The sequence below is a fragment of the Myiozetetes cayanensis genome, unplaced genomic scaffold, assembly GCF_022539395.1.
Source record: "Myiozetetes cayanensis isolate MyiCay16 unplaced genomic scaffold, myiCay2020 scf3, whole genome shotgun sequence".
Lineage (NCBI taxonomy): Eukaryota > Metazoa > Chordata > Aves > Passeriformes > Tyrannidae > Myiozetetes > Myiozetetes cayanensis.
Window position 1 is genome coordinate 13,930,882 of NW_026087521.1, and position 23,928 is coordinate 13,954,809.

At 37.3% G+C, this 23,928-nt stretch overlaps 1 protein-coding gene across 1 annotated transcript in view; it reads right to left on the bottom strand.

Annotated features, from left to right (window-relative positions):
* COG5 (component of oligomeric golgi complex 5) overlaps positions 1-23,928 on the bottom strand; it is a 182,987-nt gene that overhangs the window by 49,684 nt on the left and 109,375 nt on the right. Inside the window, exons 8-10 of the mRNA XM_050325218.1 lie at positions 13,795-13,960; positions 12,612-12,724; positions 12,414-12,491 (exon numbers count right to left, since the gene is read on the bottom strand). Coding sequence (XP_050181175.1) covers positions 12,414-12,491; positions 12,612-12,724; positions 13,795-13,960 — 357 coding nt within the window. The remainder of the gene's footprint in view (positions 1-12,413; positions 12,492-12,611; positions 12,725-13,794; positions 13,961-23,928) is intronic.

Sequence of the window (23,928 nt, forward strand, 5' to 3'; positions counted from 1 at the left end):
AAGAATTAATATAAAACCTGGAAATAAAAAAAAAAGAATACTGATACACCTAAAATTAATAATAACAGAAAGTAGGATTATCATCACAAACTCTTGTGATTAGGTGAGGAACTCATCCAATCCTACCTCTTATCTCTAAAGAAAGAGAAAAGAAAGATAAAGTTTATGGGTCATGGGTTAAGAATTGAGAGAGACTATCTTTAAGCTTTGGACTCATATAATGTATGATAATGAACACTGAATGCTAAAATAAATTGGGATTATGGAATCTTATTTTTGACTGCTTGAGGGTAATGATGGATTCAGAAACTGAAGTAACTTATTTTATAGCTATGTTTGTATTTCCTGTAAAATTGTACTTGACTTTCATAAAAGGGTAGAGTAAAATTATTATATCAAAAAATTATTCAGAAGGTTCACCATATAAAACCCCTTTTTTGGTAAATTTATTGCTATAGCATAAATGTGAAATTACTTCTTCATTTCACAGTTTCATATTTAGAATGTTCGAGGAGAAAAGACAACGCAGAAAGAATCACGTCTTGTCTGATATCACCTGGGGAGTCTTTCTGCTGTGCCTTCTGCAACCAGACTTGTCTATCTCGCATTGGCCTTTTTAGCCATCAGCGTGCTTGTAGCAAGCGTGGGTAGAGCCCTTCTCAAATCTTTGTTCGCGAAGCCTAGCCGTGATTTAGAATGTGAATATCACTAAAAAACAAGTGGCCTTGTGCATTAGTTATAGATTAATTAGTTTTCATATTCTCTATCCCAACCTGGAAAAATGTTTGCCTATTCAGCGTGGTAACTCAATTCAAATTCTAAATAATCTAATGGAGGTGGAAAAATACTTACAGCGCATTTTCAAACAACTTTTTTTCGTTACTGTATTCACCATCTACATCTCTGTGACAGTCTCAGCAGAGAGCACAATGATTAAGGGGCCCAGAAAAAAAATCATGGATGTACCCCTCCACATTGACATTCCTGTCTGACCTGTCAGATTCAACATGGTAACAAATAACAGTAACATACAGGTGATGACATTTAAAGTTTTAGTGAAAATATGTAACTTTCATATATATATCTCCCTCTCTCTCTCTCTAATATGAAGTCAGACATACACAGTTATATTGTCATGCACACATTTGCATAGGTAGCCACAGCCATACCATTTAAGCCTCTGCCCATTAGCTTGTATCTTCTGACCAGGGCAAATGGTGTTCATTAACTGTATCAGAATTCTACAGTGAAGAAGGCCCTCATGTCTCAGCCAGACAACTATATAATGTATGAGGAGAGAGAGACAGGAAAAGCTACATGGAAAATTCAAGTAACATTTCATGCTGATTGACTACTCAGTCAAAAATGTTCAGGGGCAAAAATAATTAATGTCCCAGTTTTGAATCAACTAAAACTACTATCTACAGAGTCATTACTGGCTGCTTCTATAACCTGGGATACAATATTTCACTTTGGCCAGTGCTGAGATGCAGTCTCTCTGGAGGTGAAATATAGCTGCTGATTAATAGCACAGAGAAGACCATGCAAGAGTTTGTGGCAGAAACCAGAGAATACTGTTACCTACGCATACACCAGGGGGTATTTAAGTGGGTGGACTGTAGCTACCAAAATTGGAATACAGCAAGGCATTAGCATGAGATACTCCTGCGGGAGTAAGAAGTGCCATATGTAACCATGAGCAGCCAGAAACAATTTATTTCGTTTAAATCTGAAATTTCTTTTGCTTACACATTAATTCAATATATTACTTTATAAAGTACTTTTAAGTGTCTCACTGCTTATTTTTTAAATAATGTATTCTAACAGACATTACATCAACGCCTGTAGATCACAATGAAAACTATGATTTAACTATTTAAAATGTAACACGCAATTCCATTTGACAACAATCAATACTAGTAAATGACACCAAAAGGGCAGCAAAGGGAGTGTTTTTCTCCAGTTCAGCAGAAAATTAAAAGAACGCCCCTCGTACTGGACAACTTCTTCAAGGACTTAACAAGATAAGCAGGATGAAGCTGGAAGAGAAATGGGTAGTACCACTTGCCTAAAATGTACAGAGCCAATCTACTGGCTCATCTTAGTGTCATGGAAAGTTTATAAGCCTTCCCCTCTGCTTCACATAGTTTTGTGAGTAACAACCCATAGTATCAGAAAACAACTGCTCTTTTGGGCCTTTCACTTTTAGAAAATGCCACCTAGCTAAAACTGCATTCTTGTCATCTTCCCATCTGTAGAGCGTTAACTAATGAATATGGTTCTCCTCTACACTTGCACTAAATATCCTCACTGGTAGAGGATGTATGGGAGCATTGGGTACATCCACATTAGTGATTCAGTGTGTAGATAGGACTCTTACCGGTCCAAATCTGTCTTCTGTCTATACTTGTCTTGCAGAACACACTGAAGTGTGCTAGCAGACTAACTTCCACTATTCAAGGAATACTCTACCTCATAATTAGCTTAAAAGAACAAATTCTACAATTAAATAGCTTTTTGCAGCATATCTTCATATTTTTGTAACAGAACCCACAAGGATGTACTAATATTTCTATCAATTAATATTCTGAGACTTTAAATCAGGAATTTTCCATTTCTCTTGCTTCTGAAAATGAAATAAAATTGAAAGATGTTAAATTACATACACCCCCTCCAAAATAAAAATGCTTGCTTTGAAATCTAGTCACAAGCAGATTAACATCTTGTGATACAATCCCTTGTAGCAGGAGCAGCTGACAAGATGAGTAATGAACTGCATCCGATTATCTTTTCAGCTCTGTAGCAATCATTTTCCAACAGCTTCCTATGCCATAACCAACAACGCTGGAAAAAGGTCACCGTTCTGTCATATTCCCCCCCTGCCCCCCATCCGTGTATGTGTTTAATAACACAGAGAACACATAAACCTTTGGAAGTTAAGAGGTACTGTTATCTGCTGCAAAGCTGTTTCAGGTGCACACTGCATATACAGAAAGCCTACATAAAACATCCATACATAACTGAAAGTCTCTCAGAAGGAAATTATTGCACTTCAGCATAAAATAAAATGCTATTTCCTCTTTTGAGGCAATATGTTCTTTCTTCAACAAAAGAACCTTAACTGTAATTGATGGTATCTAAAACTCATGATGGGCGAGATTCAGGTTGGCATATACATATTTTCCTCATCATGAAAGAAATACAACCAAATTAAATCTATGAACATTAATTGCAAGCAACTGTAAGACTATAATGGCAAACCAGAACTTTCCCCCAAAAGCAGATCCATTTAACTCAGCATTTTTGAATTAATGGTACTATCTGTTCACAGCTTCATTTTTATCTCACAGCAGAGAAAATCTGAACATAAATCATATTTTTCACCACTACAAAATGGTTGGGAGGTTAAGATCAGCCCCATAACTGGCTCCTTTCTAATATAAATATCAGTTGTGAAAATGCTTCTAATACCTAAAGTACACCTACATAAACTAATAATCTACCAACCCAAACTGGGAATTAAAAATAGTGTCACTGCTGTTCCTGTGCCCAGTGACCATTTTATTCCCTAAAGCTGATCAGCTGAGCAGACACTCATATGATTTCGTCGCCCCTATGCAATTCCTTAGGCAGTGCAAGACAGCTTAGGTCTGTCTTCCCCTCGTTAATTGTTTTCAGAAATGAACTGAACAACTGCCCAGTAACAAAAACTAGGACAACACTGTCATTCTGACCTGCTGGACATCTGTCCACAACCAGGGGAAAAGAAAGATGCTTTTGAAAAAGCTACGGACTATAAGCACTCAGCTACTTGTGAAATTGTTATTGCTAGGGAACCCACTTGCATCTGTGTAGAGCGAAATAGAAAAACACAACAATCAAACTCCACTCTGGCCTATCCACTGTAATTTTGCCCTTTTTCATGCTGTTTAAAAATTTGGTACTCAGTCACACACACTATTCACACAGGAATTACTCGCTCATGAAAATTATACCCATAAATCAGACAAAATAGCACAGCAGGCTAGAGCACAAATGGCAATGCATTTTCTCAACAGTGGGGCTCACTTTACTGTGTATGTGAACTGGATAAAGTTTATTCTTATTAGAATAACAGACAGAGGTAGGTTGTTTGACTTCCATGGTATACCCTATTTATGTAAAATTAAGAATGTACTTTAGTGCTTTGCTGAATCAGGGCCATGACCAACAATCAGTTAAAAATGTTTTCACCCTATATAACTATTTCATTTCAACTATTACTATAAAGTTACTATTGTCAATACTCTGTGAAAATAGTAATACTGTGCAACTTTCCCACAACAGAAGGGGTTTTAGATAAAACAATTAAGATTGTGTAACAATGCTGCATAATGCCAGTGTCAGGAGACATTTGGACAGTGCCAGCTCATCCTGTTCTGTCCCAGCCCAAGAAGGCAAAATTGAATGTAGACTTGTTCTAGGTGAATAGCAAATTGTATCTTAAGGTAAGGTTTTCTTAAGTAAATCCTTCCATTGAAAAATAATAAAATTGAGTCTTCCCCTAATAATACAGGCATAAGAAGTGAAAAATTTAATATTTACTTATTCAATAGTTTAACATTTTTGCTAGTCTAAGACAGAAAAAGTCTATATTTAATACTTGCCTAATTCAAAGCAGCAGACTGGCCTTTTAAACAGAGATTTTAAGCTGCAAGTCAACACATCACAGAATGTCTGAGGTTGGAAGGGACCTCTGGAGGTCATCTGGTTAGACACGCTTACTTTAAGCAAGGCCACTTAGACCTGACTGCCCTGGACTGTGTCCAGCATGTTTCTGTACACCTCCAAGGTGGGAGACTCCGCAACATGCCTGGGCAACCTGTGCCAGGGCTCAGTCACCCTCACAGTGAGAAGGTGTTTCTTGATGTTTGGAGGTAACCTCCTGTGTTTCAGTTTGTGCCCACTGTCTCTTGTCCTGTCACTGGGCATGGGAAGGGTCCAGCTCCACCCTCTCTGCACCCTCTCTTCAGATACCTGTATACACTGATGAGATCCCCCTGAGCTTCCCTTCTCCAGGCTGAACAGGCCCAGCTCGCTCAGCCTTTTCTCACAGGAGAGATGCTTCATGTCTCTCTTGTACCAATGAGTCCAAAGCTGGACACTGTACTCCAGCTGGGGTCTCACCAATGGTGAATAAAGGGAAGGATTGCTTCCTCAAGCTATGGGCAATACTTTGTCTTGTGCATCCCAGGATATTATTCACCTTCTTTGCCACCAGGGGACATTGCTAGCTGTGTTCAACTAGTGGCTCCCAGGCTCTTGTCTGCCAAGCTGCTTTCTAGCTGAGTGGCCCCCAGCATGTACTAGTGCCCAGGGGTGGTCATTTCCCAGCTGCAGGACTTAGCACTTCTCCTTACTGAACTCCATAGGGCTCCTGTCAGCCCATTTCTCCAGTTTCTTGAGGTCCCTCTTGATGGCATCATGACCCTCCAGAGCATCAGCCACTACTCTGAATTTTGTGTCATCAGCAAACCTGCTGAGGGTAAACTCTGCCCCATCATCCAAATGATTAGTAAAGGTCTTAAACAGGACTGGACCCCATATTGACCCCCTTATGTTCACCACTGAACTCCTGCTTTACTTTGATCACCACTCTCTGGGAAAAAATTATACTTGCCAATAACTTTTTTCAGTAGTCTTCATATCTTTAGTGCATTGTATTACAGCACATAAGCAGACTTGTTAATAGTGTGAAGTGACATTATCACTCAGCTGTATAGATTTGAAATTTAGATTCAATGTTGCCTGCTTGCAAGATTATGGAAAAACTACAGACTGACAGAATTCATGTGCTAAACTTCTTCTTACTCACATGAAAGTAATTTGATTTCCCAGTTCAAAAAGTGTAACCCGTTTTTACTAACAGCTACTAGTAAGTCAATAAAACCACTGAACAATAGTGGGCTGAGTACCAGTACCATCAGAGCAAAGACATTAGAAGATCTGTATTCACTGTTACTACACAATAATATTAATGCTGCAGCCTAGAAAACTGATTCCAAGTCTCCTCAAACATAAAAACAGAACAGCTTACCTCATTTAGAAAAAAACCCATATACATCTACAAATTAACTTTGCTATTACTGAAATGAAATCTTTTCAGCTCTGTTCTTAATATAACTATTTAGTATCTGACATTAAATCTAAATTCAAGGAATGAGAATGAAAGCACCGCCCTTATTCAGTAAAAGACAAGAATGCAAGAAGATGCTGAAAGGACATATATTTATTTTTACAAATGTCTCTATTTCCTCCACACTGTAAATTTAGAACTTAATGAGTATAATTTCCCATCTGTGAATTATCATATTTGTGTGTGTCTAAAATAGCTATTTTAACATTCAAATAATAAATCTGACCCACTGATTCTAAACTGGCTCCCACTTCATGACAACCACTTCCAACTTATTTTCCCCTGTAGAAATTTTGATACTTTGAGCTGAATGTGAAAAACATCTTTATTGTGAAGCCTCTTTGAAATGTAAAACAATATAGTGAATATTACCATGCAGCTAGTTGCTGCAGGCTCCTGAAATCAGGCTTTGCATACTAATACATACAGTGTTTTCCATCTGTAATCAAAGGCTCTGCCGTAAAGAAACACGGGACTTGTGAATGCTGCTCTAAAAACAGAAGACATTTAAAGGACAGTCTCAATATTTTTTCTGCCAATAAAGCAACAATACAAACGATTGAACAATCTTGTACAGCAAGATCTTTTGGGACAGAAATAAGGAAATCTATTTGCACTATTTCTATAGCAACACAATTGCCAACTGTTAGACGGTGAAGAAAAAGCCATCATCCTCAGTAGTGCAATTAATCAGTAAAGAAACAGGCAAATTCCAAGTGTGTTTTCAATAAATCTTTTCTATATTCTTAGTAAAGATTAAATTTCTTAAAATAAGAGTGAATTTAAATTTCTAATGTTGTTTACATTATATATTACAGGTGAACAGATGTCAATAAGTGACACTGTGATTTTAAAAATGACCTTGATTTTTTTGTTTTACTGCAGGGCATAGAATTTCATTACACTGGGTTGATCAGCTTATACCCAAGGTGTAATAGTTTCTAGACTTCCAGCAGTAGTGCAACATTTTAAAAAGGTCTCTTCATGCAGATGAAAAAACCACCAAAACCTGTTTTGTTTTGGTTTTTTTAAATATAATCTTCTTAACTAGAAAATAAAGTTAAGACTGTGCATTTCCCCTACTAGAATTCTTACGTGATTCCTCAGAAAACCTAATTTGTAAGGAACAAAAATACTTAGGTATTAAACAGTGCCCTATATCTTCAAAACTACTTAAACCATTAATTAATCCTTCCATATTCCTGCAAGATACGCATCAACTGGAAGTAAATGAACTTAGTGTTCAAAAGCCAGTAGCTACCCAAGGGATCTGACAGCTTTCTTCTATCCAGAGAAGTGATTTAGTATGTACAGCTTCAATTCAAACTGTGCTTTCACCTTGACTACTCCATTGCCGCTCCAAGGATGAAAGGGTGGTTCATTACCACGTCCACTCAGCCCGTAGCTGTTCAGGTAAGATTGACAAGAACGATGATAAAAGGCGGCACTTCTGGTAAATGTATTTCTTTTCCAACGGCAGGCTGACTGAAAACCAACCAACTTAATGATTTGCAGTCATGACCAATCTGTAATTTGCACAAGCGCCACCAAACCAGAAGTGAAAAAGAACGAAGGTCATTATTACCTACTAACCCACACAACCTCCACAGCATCCCTTTTCTTCACTGTTGCATATTTCTGTCAGAGAAACAGAATTAAAGTTCTAGAGAAAGCGCAGTGCCATTAGAAAACCATTGCACAGGCTCTGACCCTCCCATGTGAATTAGAATCAAATTACTTTTTGTGTCTGTCTGGGCACACGGATCCACTCAAAATGAGAATCAGGACTTTTAACTGGTATGACCTTCTTGGTTTTTTAAGAGAGTGCTCAAAAATCCTGCAAGTGAATTCAGTAGGGCAATTTCTAGGTCTGAAATAAAGAGTATCTTTGATATTTTGTGGATCAAAAACCTGCTCATCCACTTGTGTTTAGATCTCCACAAAGTACCACATTATTGCTTAAATAACAAACAGAAATCACAGTAGAAATGATGAGCAAGTAATCCAATTCTGCTCCTACAAAAAACATTGAAAAATAAATAACATACTTGTAATAATAGGTGAAAACCATATTATTTTCTGAAGTCACATAAGGCAATAATTAGATTATTTTTCAATTTTTTCCACTTGGGATTATTTTTTAATTGGGTCAACTGAATGTGAATACGTGACGATAGATGTGAACAATTTCAAAGCAGCAACATTTTTTAACAAGTTTGGACGGGGAGGAGAAATAAGAAGGTGAAATGTAAGTGCACTCTGTCAATATACATCTATATTTTCTATTTATTGTCTTTATCTTATGTAATGCTGAGGACATTTCCTTCTGTATCGTTAACACCTCATATTGCCAGTGTTGACAACTCAGGAAAATAGCCTGCTTACTCACCAAACGTTCATCAGCAGAAGCAATGATAAGAGCCCTCCACAAAGTACATAATAACACTCCCTACAACTCTCAGCTCACTTTTTCACCCAGAGGCTTACATAAATGACAGGGTTTGTGATGTGCCTCCGCTGCTAACAAATGGGACATCCAAAGACAATCAAGGGCAGATCTGCCCTCTCACAGGGAGTCAGTCCCTTTCTGCCCAGCAGAGACACTCCAGCCCACCCTTTCTGTGGACCACCCCAAATCCCCCCTACTCAATGACTCGCTGCTTTTCAGGCTGCTTCTCACTTTGCAGAACTGCTCCCTGATGCCTATGTAGGAGTGAAGGACCCAAAATAGATGAGGATCAGAGTTCATTTTCAACTCTTTTACAAGGGGCTTAGAGGGACTCTTATCTCTAATTAGGAAGGTGGCTGTCACAGAAAGATATGTTCTGCTTCGACTTACACTGAAGTCAATTGTAGTTTAGGTATTACAACAGCTGAGGAAGGATTAGTCACTACACATTGAAAGAGAGAGAAGCAGTAAAGCAGAATAAACTGGAGTAGCCTATTAGCTCTCTGAAGGTGAATTATGCAATTAAATGAAGTGACATAAATACCCAATCATTAGGTGGACAAAAATATCAAATTTACATTATTTAAATTTTAATTGGAATTTTAATTTTTACCCTTAGCATAATGAAAGTGATAATCCTATCTTTTAAAAAATGTATACAATGAAAGCTCTGCTCATTTTCCCCCGAACTAGAAACTGGAACTCCACAAAGTCTGAATTATTTTAGCCTTGCTCAACTAAAATCTAGCCATTAAAGACCTCTTTTTCTTCCATAAAACCCACAAAAATGTCCATTCAGTCTTAAACAAAATGTATTTCTCCTTTAAATAGTTCACAGACTTTAAAAAAATGTAATTTTAATATGTACAAATTAATAATGAATCTACAGTTCATTACTAGTATGAAATGCAGCAGTTTCTAGAAGGTACTATCAAGTGGATGATTGCTTTTCAAAATTGCATTAATTTCTTATTGTGTAAAGGAAAAATACAAAAATCTAGGTCTGCAAAGAAAAAGAGCGGAAAAAAGTGCAATATAAATTTAACCTCCAGATTCTTCCGTGATACTCACGTAAGCCTGAGTATGTCACTTAACTCTTGGACACATCTATTACTGAAAAAAATTGGAACGGAATTCTGTAAGCAAAACCATAGGGTAGAAAAAATGCAGGTGTTGTCATTTCCCTCTTATAAATTTTCCAAGTTCTGTACCTCAGTTTCTCCATCTGTCACGTTTTGTTTTGTTCCTCTCTCTTTTTTTTTTAACGGAGAGTTTTTGTGAATTCTTTAATTAATTAGTTACTGTTTTTAAAATACATTTTTGGATACAACATGATACAACACTACTAAATATTATTATGGTAACAGGTAATTAGAAGGCCAGAAAGCACATATGTGAGATCATAATACAAAATTAGAAAAACTGCAGGCTGTGTTATCTGTGAAGAGAAAGACACAAAAAATCTCCAATAGAAAAGGATAATGATGACTACAAAAAAAAAAAAAAGGCAAGTAGCTTCCTTGCTATTAAAGGACTTGTGCTTTAAAAAGGCTGGGTCTCCTCCTCTCTTATGCTTGCTAGGATGATACTTGCACTGCAGTAATCAAAACAAGGAAGCAGATGGACAGGCAAAGTGGTACTGCAGCTGCTGTAGAAGATGACTATAATAATAATGTTGACATCAGTAACAGTAATTAGTGCACAGACTGTAGAGTGGATGATTCGTTTTCCTATCTGCTGGAGTGGGCATGCTACCCTAGCAAACGGGTACAATGTTAGTACCTTTACTTTGTTTTGTTCATTTGCTCAGTTTATTAATGAAATTGAATACAATAAAGAAAATCCAACTTTTCTCCCTCTCCAGAACATTTGTTGACAAAAGCACATTTCAGTTTGGTTTAATGGGTGGAGTCTTCATTAGTAAATGGCAAAATATCAATTTTTTATTCAAATCTATTTTCAATGTACAAACCAATTCATACCCTCCCAAAAAAGCCATCTGCACATATATTCTTGAATTTAAGCAGCATATAGGACTTGTTCAAATTTGTATGGTTTTGTCCAAACAACAACTCTACTGCTGGGTGTGACCTCACCCATCTGCACGCTGGTGCCATACATTTTTCAAGAGAACATTAGAACAAATGGTATAACTGTGAGAATGTCCAAGAAAAACACTGTGCTATACTCTGAACCACCTCAGGCAAAAAGTAAGTAAAGCATCAGTGCCACCAGCAGTATACTGTGTCATGCTGAGAGAGTTCTGCTAGCAGAACATCAGATTAGGAGGTACTGCTCGTCCTCAGTGGCCTCACTGAGAACGGCAATGTCCAGCTTGGTGTTACACTACACCAAAACACCCACTGAAGAGCAAAGTAACTGGAAGAGTGATAACTGTGGAGAAATAAGTAGATGGACTTTTGTTGGGAAGTGCAATTTGTCACTTAGATGCAATCCCGCAATATGAAGTTAAAGGGAAGGAAGGGTAATCAGAGAGATCATGGAACATGGTTAGAATATGACAACCCAAAAGCCTTTTATCTTCTACTGAGTTTCCCCTTATTCTGCTTCTATTGAGATGCATTTTCCCTGTTCATTTATATTCCAGGTTGATAACATATTTCCTTTGGCTTCCCTCTATTATCAACCTCAACAACTGAAAAATTCCTTTTCAAGTGCAGTTCTACAAAATGGAAGAGTGAAAGTGAGAAGTACAGGCACGCAGTGGGAGGCACTGATCAACACCAACAGATCATTTATCTAAGTTCCCTTTCCATACAAACTTTTCCTGAGCCTTTTAAGTTTCTGATCTGTCTCCAGGTTTCTATGTTTCTCTTTAAACCTGCTGATCCACTGAAGGGAAGATCCACCCAGGCAGCAACAAATATTTTTTGCCAGATTGAAGTTTTTAATGAAGAAAATATGCTAAAAGTTTATAAACTTCTGGAGGAGTTTTGTGGGTTTTTTTGGTTAGGTTTTATTTTTGTTGTTGGGGTTTTTTGGTTGGTTGGTTTTTTTAACACAGAAAGAGAAGCTTGAAGTGCCTCATAGAAAAGTGATTCTCTGTGCAAAATCTTCTGGAGATAGGCTTAACGGACAGATAAAATTAAATGCTGTATTTAACCTTCATTATTTGCTTCTGCTGTTGAGAAGACCACGTTTGCATATGAAGAGCTTCTCCAAGATACTTCAGAAAGTAAGTCAATGTGAATTAAAAACACAATTATACTCTTGGAAAAGAGATGTCAGCAGAAACACATCTTTTACTAAGGTAGATGAGATAGTTTCAGTAATCCTGTTCCTAACACTGAAGGAGACCATTAATCAAATTATCCCAAATATGAATATAAAGCAATGCAATTGAATGGAAAATAATAGGTATTCAAAAGAACAGCCATGATTATTTTTCAAGGAAGAAATTGTCAGGAAGTGAGAAACAGATGGCTGAAAGTGATGGATGAAGACACATTCTCCTATGCAAACTAACAGACTTAATTAATTACTGAAATCACATTGGTATTATGGAATGACATTAATGATCCATAATAAAAACTGACAGTCGTGCCTTATCAGCTCCCTTTAAAACAAAACAAAAGAAATTATTTCAAAAAGAACATGTTTGCATCCTACAGGTTTAACCTACAGACCACAAATATATCTTTCACCACTTTCCCATCAATTTAATTTAAAAAAAAATATGGAACTGTAAAATTGTAAACAAAACCATTCTCTCACCACATTTTCCATAACAGAATTACTAAAGCATATTAAACAAAATTGAAACTTCACCTTAACTATTTCCTCTATGAAGCAGACATGTGACACGGGATCTCTTTTCTTTGTCAATACTTTCTGCAAATGCTGCACCTGTAAAAAAGAATTCATTGAGAGGAAAAGTGACACCTGAAGTCTTATATCCAAAATTGCATAACCAGACAAACAGGAATTGTTTTAACTACTAATTAACTACGGAGTTAATTAACTAACCTGTCCACACGCAGCACAGATCTGATCCATGAGTTTCTCCATGTTTGTCCAGAGGGCTGCTCGAAAAGCTGCTGTGTTCCCAGGTGTTGGCATAGCAGCTCTACCAGGGCCACCTAAATGGTTTTTAAAAACACACAGCAGCACACTTCAGCTTCTACGTGTGAAAATTAAAATATTAAAAATATAGATCTCTAAGCACTTTGATAAAGACTTATTAGGCCTAAAATACCTTCAGAACAGAGCTTTGTGAATGGCCTCAGTTTTCTCAACTGAGAAGTCAACTAAACTCTGAAGTTCAGTGGGGATATTTCAGTGTTTTGTCACTGCTACACAGTCTACAGTTCAGACCTCCACAGAAACACCAAGGTAATGCCAGTGAGCAGTTGTGCAGGATGCAGTACCAAAGTGAAATGGTAGAGAGAGTAGCTGTGAAAAATACAAATAATTACCAGCTCAGTACTTGTATACATAGACCAACTCTAAAAGAAAAGATATTCTAATTGCATGGCATGAAGCCTCTAAATCATCACTTCTCTTCAGAGGGGATGAATTTCTTTATTACATTTTTGGACCTCCAGCTTGTTGCAAAATTAAAAAAAAAAAAATAAAAAAATGTAGATGTTCATATTGCCAAAGTTCAAATTTGCCTCCCCACCCAATTCCTCAGTATTCTGAAGTATCTGGGGTAACTGGGAACTAAAGGTTAAATAGTGCAACATTCCTTCATATTGAATATTCTGCTTGGAAACAATTTCCATCTGACAAAAGCAACATGATGTAGTTGCAGGCTTCTTCCACTCCTTGCAAATAATTTCTATCTGTGATCCTCCCACCAATACAAAGAAAGTAGAATTTTGATTCACCTTTCCATGAGAAACTGCTAAGAAAATGTTGCAAAGTTGTAAACTATTGAGGACAATTTTCTGGGCAAGTTAGTAGAGAGAGGCAGGGAGGAATAAAGGTAAAACTTTGAGCCCAATAACAGATAGACCCAATTTTGGCTTACAAAGCCAAATTAGATGATTTCTGAGATATGCCTACTCCCACCCTCTCCTGGTTAAAGCAAGCAGGGAAACATTCCTATAATAGGCTTGGATGTGACAGTTTCTTCCACTTGACAACATACTGTACTCCTGTCAAAAAAAAATCAGATATTCTCTGTAAAACAAGTATCTTTTGTTACCTCTTGTAACAGTTTGAGATGGTTGGGTCAATACTTTGATATCCAAAGCATTTTTTATGTTCTCCTCCAGAACTGTGCAGTATCCATCCACCACATTATCAATGGTATCCTTCAAAGTCCCAAGGTTATGGAAAACCTGAAGAGCAGTTCCCACTTGAGTAGGATTCTGGAAAAAGAACATATTAAAAAATAACTGTTATCTTTAACTGTAGTATTGGGGGCTTTTATCCATGATGAGGCATCGTTTTAGTGGGCAAGTTCAACTTTTAAGTTCAGTTCTGCCAATTCATCTCACTTAAGTAACTGGCATCCTCAGTGCATAACAGAAAACAGAGGGTAACGCAGAGGACTGATGTCCTTTGATTGCTTAGCAATGCTTTGCTTGGCTTCTTTTGGTGCTATCCTCTGAATATGACAAAGGGAAAAAAAGGAACTGGTGGCACAGCTGGCAATACCTAACCTGGGGGGGGGGTATCGGTGATTGATCCAGTAATTCTGGGGTTAGTTACAGCACAGCTGTATGCAGCTACGGTGTAGCTAAGTAATACTGTTTTAACATGCAGTGTTTGTTACAGTACTGTCAGTTAAGTGCCGAATAGTTAATTAAATGCTTAAAAAAAAAAAGCATTAATGAAGGGTAAGCAGAAGCAAGCAGGTCAAGCCCCTACTACTGATTATGGCAGAATTTAAGCTTGTATCTTTACATTTCTATTTCTAACACTGATAACAGCGTCATCTTCCTCACAGCAGAATTAAGAATACAAAGCAACACAGTGATTATTTCCAAAGTCGAAGAAACAAAACACAACACAATATCAAAACAGGAGAGTGAAAACTGACCAAAAACTGTTCAGGTCCAGTGTTTAAGAGACCTTTGATTAAGATTGAATCTGATGATAATTCCACTGAGCAACACTAAACATTGGCATGGGTGTTATTTAGCAAGAGAAAAGCCTCAAATTACTGCCTTTGAAAACTAAGCACTGTCATCCATACACTGAATACTGCTTTTTTAATTAGCATTCACAGGCAATTACTGGAGGGGGCGATCAGTTGATCATATACACATTAGAGATGCAGTCTTTTGTCTTTTTTTTTTAGTGACTTCTGCCAGCAGTAAAGAACATGATCTGACAGAAACCCTGGCACCCAGACTGGACAGAAGCATCTGAAATCAGAGGCACTTCTCACTACAAGCCCCATTTCAGCTTTAACAGTGAGACCTCACACCACTGCTTTCTTCCTGCTTGTGGCTGCTGCAGTAGAGCCACTAACATTGAAAGGGTCTGCTGCAGAATCAACACAACTCTGCTCCATCTTCCCCAGACACACACTTCTGAGTCAAAGAAAGAGGGTGTGATCATCTGCCTTCCAACTTTCACTGAAATCAGGGCAGAAAAGCCACAATGAAGCTTCTGCACTGAGGATACACTTGCTGGTATATCCACCTACTGCAACAGGTTTCCTGATCTGTTGGTGAACAATGTGTTCTCCTCAAACCTCATGTTTCAGAGGTCACACCACTAGAACTACACATTCATGTCACTCTTTCTAGGGTTTCTGGAAAAAATCAGAACCACAGTTGAAGCAAAAAAGCCAGATCCCATCATCTTCCCCAGCTCCAATGAGGAGTTTCCAGGTTTAGTGGAAAATCAGGCATGTATTATGGTTTGCAGACCTTATACTAACTGTACTGGTTTCTTTTTCCAAACAGTGTGGGAGTTAATGAGCATTCCCAGCATAGTATTACGGGTCTGGGACTTGTAGGTTTAGTTTTTTGACAACTGGGTATGCTGTAAAATTTCTAAGCATCCTGTGGGTGTGCTTGTGGAGGTGGGAAAGTAAGCCATAAAGACTGGAAGATTAATGGGATGTCAGAAAATGAAGAGTAGTATAATGCAAGGAGGGAATTTGGGGACAGAATGAACAGAGAAAGAAAATATAAATGGGGAGAGGACGGGGAATAGAATGAAAAGACTCTGGAAGGAAGAAAGAGAATGAAACTGAAAGGAAGAAAAGCAAAGACAGAAAAGACACACCTCATTTATCAGCCTTTTCTAAACCATTTTAATTTTTACAGAATACTTACAAAATTATGAAACCAGGTAGAGAGTTGGTAATACAAAATCAATACCTTACTACTACAGTAAGGGAAACACTCAACCAGATTTCAACCAGGCTCTAATGTTCATATATAAAATAACCAAAAAAAAAGCAGAACAGCATCAAAGGGTCAGCTGGGCACTATCCAGCCTTGAATAATCAATGGCCAGATACTTATTTTCCTGTCAAATAGGCAGTATGGGCATAAATAATTGCTAGCAAAAGACAAATCTCAGAGCTCCCACATCACAGTTTAGCAAACTAACTCTGCAGCTACTGGTCAAGAAAGACATGAAACCATGCTCTGACAGAACCTGAACTACATTTCAAAAGAGCTGGCTTTAGCCAAAAGCTGTCAAACCAAAACACATCATTATAGGAAACCTGATATTCACTCAAAGTGTCTTCCAAATCTAGTACAAAGATCAGAATGGAACAAAGATTATGCAGGAGACCTATTTCTTATTTGCTTTAAATTGTGGACGTGGCCACAGACAGAGGGATTCTTGTATAACAGAACTAGAGATACATCAAATTCTTGACAAGGTACAGCAAAGTGTCTTTTTTTGGTTTTGATGTTGTTGTTCCATTTATACTAATTTTCTCACGCCCAAAAAACAGTTTTGGTTTTATGTGCCCCGGACAGGCTATGTTACAGTCCATCATTGGTTTGAGACTAATCCTCAGAGAATTGAAATTTTTATGCACAGTTAGTTTCTAGGTTTAGACAATATGTTAAAAAAAAAATGAAGCATCTCTTGGGGAAAAACATTATGTGAAAAGAGAATGTTGAAGTGTAGGAAGGAAACAAATGATTGTACTTTCATGTTTGCATACACACCTTAAAATTAAACTGTTTATCATTAATACACAATGTACAAAAAGTTGTGAACCGGTATTACAGAATTTGCCGCTACCAACAGACTTTATTGATAAGAATTTGTCCCTAATATTTTCCTTCTATTTGACAAAGCTTAAAGTTAAATAGATCTGAGATTCAAAAGATTGACACAATTTTTATCAAATGGAAAGCACGCATTCAAAGTTAAAAAGAACTAACTACAACAGTGATTTACAATGAAAAATGGAATCACATCAGAGAATAATATTCAGAACAGCCATCCAACAGGAACAATGGGGGAAATAATGTAACTATTTTTGAGATGGAATTTAATGAATTCATCAGCAGTATTTTATAACCAAGTTGTCTGCCACTGCAGGCAACTACACTTAGCAATTTTAAAGTGTGCTCCTTAGAATTTCTGCCCGTAAAATCCTATATAACTTTTTCTTTTAAGTGTCTTATTTTATAAATAAAGACTCCTAAGCAGTAGTTTTTACCAAACACAAAGTAGGTTGGTTCTACTATGCAAAAATGTGTGAACAGCTAGAGCAACAGCAAGACTTCTTTCTGCTTCTCACAAGGTTGTGTCTTCCAACAAAAACCCTTTTACACAACAAATTAGCATCATAAAAAAATTTGTACATATGGCATAAACTTTAAGCTCTGGCAATCATGAGAGCAGGGGGCAAAGAAAAACAGAACAGCATTTAGTAACATGTTAGCAATACAGCATAATTTAAAGTGCATACACACAACCATACACAAGTGAAATAAAACCATGACCCCACAAACTGTAAGCCCAAAACACTCCCTACTCCAAGATTAACCACAGTGATCTTCAGATTGCAAAAATCATAATGAATCAGGGAGTTAAGGAGAGATGGCATTAAGTCCACCAATAATACCCTTCTCCATTCAAAGCACTTCTCCATCTGGCATGTCATAACATAATATGTTACAGATACATTGAAACTAAATTCCACAACTTTAAGAGCTTAGGAAGACTCAGTGAATCATCAGTTCAACATATGAAGGAAATAAAAAAAAAAAATCAACTCGCTTAAAAGCTAGTTCTACCACGAAAAACTCTCACAAATATTTTAAAACATCAAGGTTTCTCAGCATCCATCAGGGAATCCATTAAGTATCTTGGTCACAAGGGTGGTATCAGCCACCACTTGAAAAAAGGCCTGGGTATTTCAATTTATGTTTTAGCAAAACACAAAGATACTCATTCAGCAGCAACTCTAAAGAGATGTTCATACCAGATGCATTTGCTCATTTTCCCAATCAATGAGAACTGTTAATTTTATTAACATCATTTTTGATTCATTTTATCCCATCTCATCCCATTTGGTTCTTTAGACAATCACAAACAAGCAGAAAAGTAAGTGTCATGCAGTCATTAGTGTGAATGTCTTTTTTTCACAATTATATCACGTGTCTGTTTTCAAAAGCAGGCGACCAGACTCAATAACCCAGAAGATGCTGTCCAGGCCAGCATGACAGTTACAATCATTCTGCACAGCAGAACCCCTTTTGGTCACTTCCTTTCCCACAAAGATAATAACCCTGTGAAGACTAAATAGAAACGTCATTAGAGATTTAAATAAACACATATCACAATTCTAATTTGAAAATACCTCCTAGGAGGGAACCAAGTAATTTTTTTTCTGTCATCTGCCAATATTGCAGATATTGTATAACATCTACGATTGTAATCTTTTATTTTACAATTGCCACTAGTGTTATCAGAACAAACTCAGGAAAATATGGCTAAAAAAAGAGCAAGATTCTTCTTCATCATTAGAAATGCAGCTTGGATGAGCAAGCCTGGTCCTCACAAGGGAGTGTGGTAATGACACTGAGTTAATTTGGGGACAGGAAGATTCCTAGCATAAGGTCAAACCAAAAGCAAGAAACTTGGATGACAGGCAAAACTAACTGGCTCCAGTGCTACAAGCACAGCTTCCAAACTCACACTTCCACCTTCTCAGGGTGGAATCCACCATGTGGATCTTTCTTTTCCACCCAGTTCTGTCTTAGAGAACTTCACATCATTATTTCTTTATCCAGTGTAAAGCTGTCCCTAAAATCCCATGCCTGAGGGTTTTCATCTCTGCGGACTATCAACTTCCCTCTCAAATGAAGATGTGTTCATTGACAAAAAATATTTACAGCAAATACTATCTGTGACAATTAACACAACTTTCATGAGGAAGGAGTGTTACAAATGTAACTAATTGTTAACTTTCATGTCGTTAAATTCACAAGTACCTGCACCACCAATAATCAGAACAGCTCTCCAAGGAAATGCTCTTTCACATTACAGTTTGGAAGGACTGCCATACAGAGAAGTCAAACTCAGACTAGCCCCTCACTTAGGAATTATGTTCCATAGCTAGCAATGTACACAAGAACATTTCTATTTTGCTTATTAAGATCAGAACAGTGACTGAATATCATTCTGCAGAGAACTGATGACCCTATTCAGGAAAGGCTGTGGCAGGAACTCAAAAGAAAATTTTCACTACATACACACACACACACATATATATGCATATGTATGTATGTATATATGCTATTAATCAGCTGTGATTTCAGTGTCCTGCCGCATCCTTACCTCTTATATAGTCAAATGTTTACCATGTCCCACATGAAAGTAATAAAAGTGTAACACACCACAAAAAGAATTATATATGTTGCTTAGCTGAAGGAAGAGCCCTAATTACTAATTAGTCCAGGAATGACTTCAACAGAGCACTCTGACAACATGGCAAGTAAGAAATACCACAACATTCCCTAGCCATCAAGAAATAATCTGCATTAAAATACAATCATCCTAGAACAAGACACACATTGAAATAATCTAATGATAAATTAATGTATATTCTCTGACAGGGAATACAAAAGGCTATTGCAGTCTTACCAGAGTAAGTGCAAAAACAGTTTCCAGATTATAATTCTGAGTATCTCTGACTGGTACTTAATATTAATTAATTTAATCTGATAGAAGATTTGCTATATTGGGAACTATTTCAGTTACTTTTCTAAGTTTACTTCACACAGCTCATTTTGTTTGTATGAGATAGCAGTTGCTATTTCCAACACAGTAGAGCTTTATAAGGTCCAAAAGAGATCCCTTTGTGAGACTGAAAATCCCCAGTCAGATCTTGCTTTATAGTATTTGCCCCTTCTGCCCATCTTGCTACCATTACAACACACTGCCTCCTTCAAATAATTTTCCCATAAGTAATGACTAGTACAACTGGAAGATCAAGGGATTGAGAAAGGTTTGTAAGCACTTGAAGCTATCAGTTACAAATAGTTCTTAGTCCTTTCTGACAGAAAAAATAAGTGAAAAAAATAAGTGAAAAAATAAGAAGTTATTCCACAAAAAGCTGCAGTTCAATTTAAAGAGCTCAAGCAGGTAGGTAAGCAGTGAACAAAACTTGGCCACCTCAGTCACAGTCAAGACAAAATGACCTACTGAGTAGAACTAATAATTTACTAAGAATTGTTGGAATTCTTGCTTTGAGATATCACTCGGTTATTTTAATTGCAGGAAAAAGTAATAAAAACCTAAAAGTAGAAATTAAATGGCAATGAAATTCAGTTGCAGTGTAAAAACAGTATTTTATTTCATTTCCAAAAGTCCATGCCTCAAAAAAATTAATTGGTATATCACTACTCCTAAAAATGAGCCTACTTAGGGAAGCACATCTCTATGTTCATTATCATCCCATCTGTCTTTTACTCTGTTCATCTCTAAAATCTGAGCAATAAACGAAAAGGTCAAATTGACAATGTAAAGGCAGAGAGTACAGGCTTCCTTCTAATGATATGCCAGTTCTTCCTGTTTTGGCCTTTGCAGTTTTGGGAGGACTGAGAGTTTAAGGTATTATGATTTTCTACAGAAATGTAATAGGTAATACTGATGTAACATGTCGGCTAGGTTAGAAAAGCACATTTTAAGCCTTAAGAGGCAAGAATCCCAAAGCTAAATATTTAAATATGGTTAGGTTATAATATCTACCTTCTGTGAGCCCATGCTTGTAATACACACCTTCTGGTAGAAGGACTTTCACACGAAAGGAAAACAGCCATAAAGCACAGTTATAAACCTCGTCATGTCCTCAAACTAGGTCAGCCTTTTTGTTTCTTAGAATAGCAAGAAGTAAATAGCAAGAAGAGTTGCACTACAAAGGTTGAGGGGAAAAAAAAAAAAAGAAACAGTAGGAATAAAATACTAGAAAGCAAAGAAACAAGATTTTTCAACACAGCTAAATAGCTTGCCAAAACACTTATTCACTATAATAGTGTAATCAAAGCAACAGATGGCTAAGAGCTAATGGAACAGAAAGGCATCAGGAACTGTTGTAAAGAATTATCTCATGAAACATCAAGCAGTGTTCCGAAGTTTACCAAGCCTTAGGCTATCAATGTGACAGCAAATTCACAGAAAGTATCTGGCACCTCTGAGGACAGATCAGCTAGATCAACTAGCCCATAACAATTAAAATTTTATCCTACAGTGTTGCATTTGAGTGTAGGAAGAGTATAAACTCAGAGTAGAAAGGATACAAAAGTATAAAAACTAACAGGCAACAAGAAAATGCGGGTGTTTGAGCCAAATCAGGCTTCTTAAAAAGTTTCTCTCACCTCTTACCCAACTTGACCAATCTCTAAAGCCCTTATTGATAATGAACCAGTTCACATCTGAAGATGTAGCTTTTCTATTAAAAACACAGCTGTCCCTTTCTGATGAAGGTTAGAGAGCAGAAAGAAGACAAGGTTGCAGCACCTCTCCTGTCCTTGTGCAACCTCAACTTGCACCTGCTGACTCAAGTCCAATCATCGAAGAACACAAGTACAAGGACACAAAATCTCATTACTAATTCTGATATTTGGACAGAAACTTGTGAGTAGATGTTTTCTCCTACCTCACAACATCATTATGTATGTGCTCACTCCATTAGCTGGTTGAACAAAGACATTACAAAACAGAAATGTCAGGTTTTACTTTTAACTCAGTCTTAACAATTAACATTAGGACTTAGCTACTGAAGAGTTATAACTTTTTTTTTCTCGCTTTACAAAAAAAAAAAAACCACCACAATTTCAAAAAAAATATCCTTTAAATGGTATGCTCTGAATGATTTAAATATTTACCAAAAACCATCTGAGTTTTCTTGGTCTCCTGCTAGTCTTTTCAACAGGATAATAATTACCTATGCAAGTGACAACATCTCATTTCTGAAATCTGTGCATATATTGTCAACAGCCCTGAAGTGCCCTCAAGTATTTAAAAGGAATGAACTTTAAGAAGTTATTTTATTTTAAATTCTTTTCAGTTAATATTTTCATAGTCAGACAGACCTCCATCAAGGTCGGATTTGCTGTTGGATCATATTTCAAAACATTTTTTTTCTTCTTAACACAAAGTTCAAATTCACTGTATCATCCACTTACAGGACAGTCTGTAGACAATTTGGTGAAGAACTGTAGCACCACAGCATAGCTGAGGTTACCAGGGACTGCTGGAGATGAACTAATCCATCTGCTTGCTCAAAGGAGGGTTTACCAGAATGGCTGCTCAGGAATGAGCTAGTGTGGTGGTTTTGATCTAGGCCTTCCTGGTGACCAGTTTGTAACCAAGGAAGTGGCCAAGTACCCAGTATTCCATACGATTTTTACGTAAACCAGAGTATAAATAAGTTAGAGATTAGAGACCTCGCTCTCTTCTCTTCCGGCGAGGTTCAAGAGCAGTGGGTCCCTGCGTTGGTCTCGCTTATCTAAGGCTGAGGCCTGCAGCGTCCACTGTCCTGCCACGTGGAGGTCTAGCAGAGTGCTGGCCGTGTCTGCCAATCCTGCTTTTCTAAGGGACATGGTGAAATTTGTTTTACTAGTTATTTTACTAGTTCTCGGGTTTGACTGCGCATATCTATTTGGTGTCCCTTTCTGTTCCCTTTTTGTCCCTTTTTTCCCATTCCCTATCCCTTCAGGGGGTGGATCCCCTTTTACTGTGTATACAGCATCTTAACTGTATATAACTGTAATTTACGTAAATACATATATTTTTATTTAAGCAGTTTGGCTTTGGGTTCTTTAATTTTTATAGGTTTTTTTCCTTTCTTTGCCCTAAGGGAAGAAGGAAGGGGAAAGGGGGGGCTGCTACTGGAGGTTTGGGCATTTGGCAGAAAGCCCAGGTCCAAACTATCACAGTTAGAAAACATTCTTTCTGCTCCATTTTCCTTTCCTAGTTCTTCTCACTCCAAGAAAATACAACAATGGACTTGTGTCGTCATTTTCATTGAGCTTCACCGAAGACAGCTTGAAAGAGAGCAAGCACATGTATACACACCAAACACTTCTTCAGTGCTGGCAGTGTTACTCATGCCCTGACAGCAATATGAGTCCTCCAGGACCTCTTGTAAATTTGTCCACCTGGAGAAGCATGACAAGATTGGCCTCTTTTTGCTACAGATTCTACATTTAAATAAATACATTTCATAATTCTAGTATTTTTTAAAAAATAAATGGTCAGTCTCTTTGACAACAGATGGGCAAGGCTGTATTATGCAAAAACTCTACTACGAAGGAAAAAAATCTGAAGTCATCTAAAGGAACAGAAATACTGCACGTAGCTTTGCCTGTAGCTAGCACATGCACTGGGATTCAGTTCTACTGGTGAAAAAAGGCAGTCCCCACCCCTCACTTCAGTTATCAGTCAGCTGTACATTTTGAAACCTTCACATAAATGAGAATTCATTGGGGGTGCTACCTGCAGAAGGACAGAAGAGAGGTAAAAGAGGAGAATAAAAAGCAGTTAAGTGCACCTCCTCTTCCACATTATTCATCAGATAAGAACTGCACCATTTTGACACAAGATTTCTCCTTTCTAATGCAACGTTCTGTTCAGTTCTGTATGCCATTTCAAGCTAACCCAAAGGTTTAAATCTATTTTGCCAAAAGAACACCTCCAAATGTACAATAATGCAGAATCTCACGTGGCACAGAGTAGCAGATCAGGAACACGATGAAACACTGGTTTTTTTCCAAGAAGATTAAGACAAAGCAGATTTTTAACCTGAGAAAGAGGCAAAATGAATTATATTATCTTATTTAGATGAGTATCATGGCTAGTCGATCATATTTTTCACTCTGCTCTATGCAGATGTGGCTTA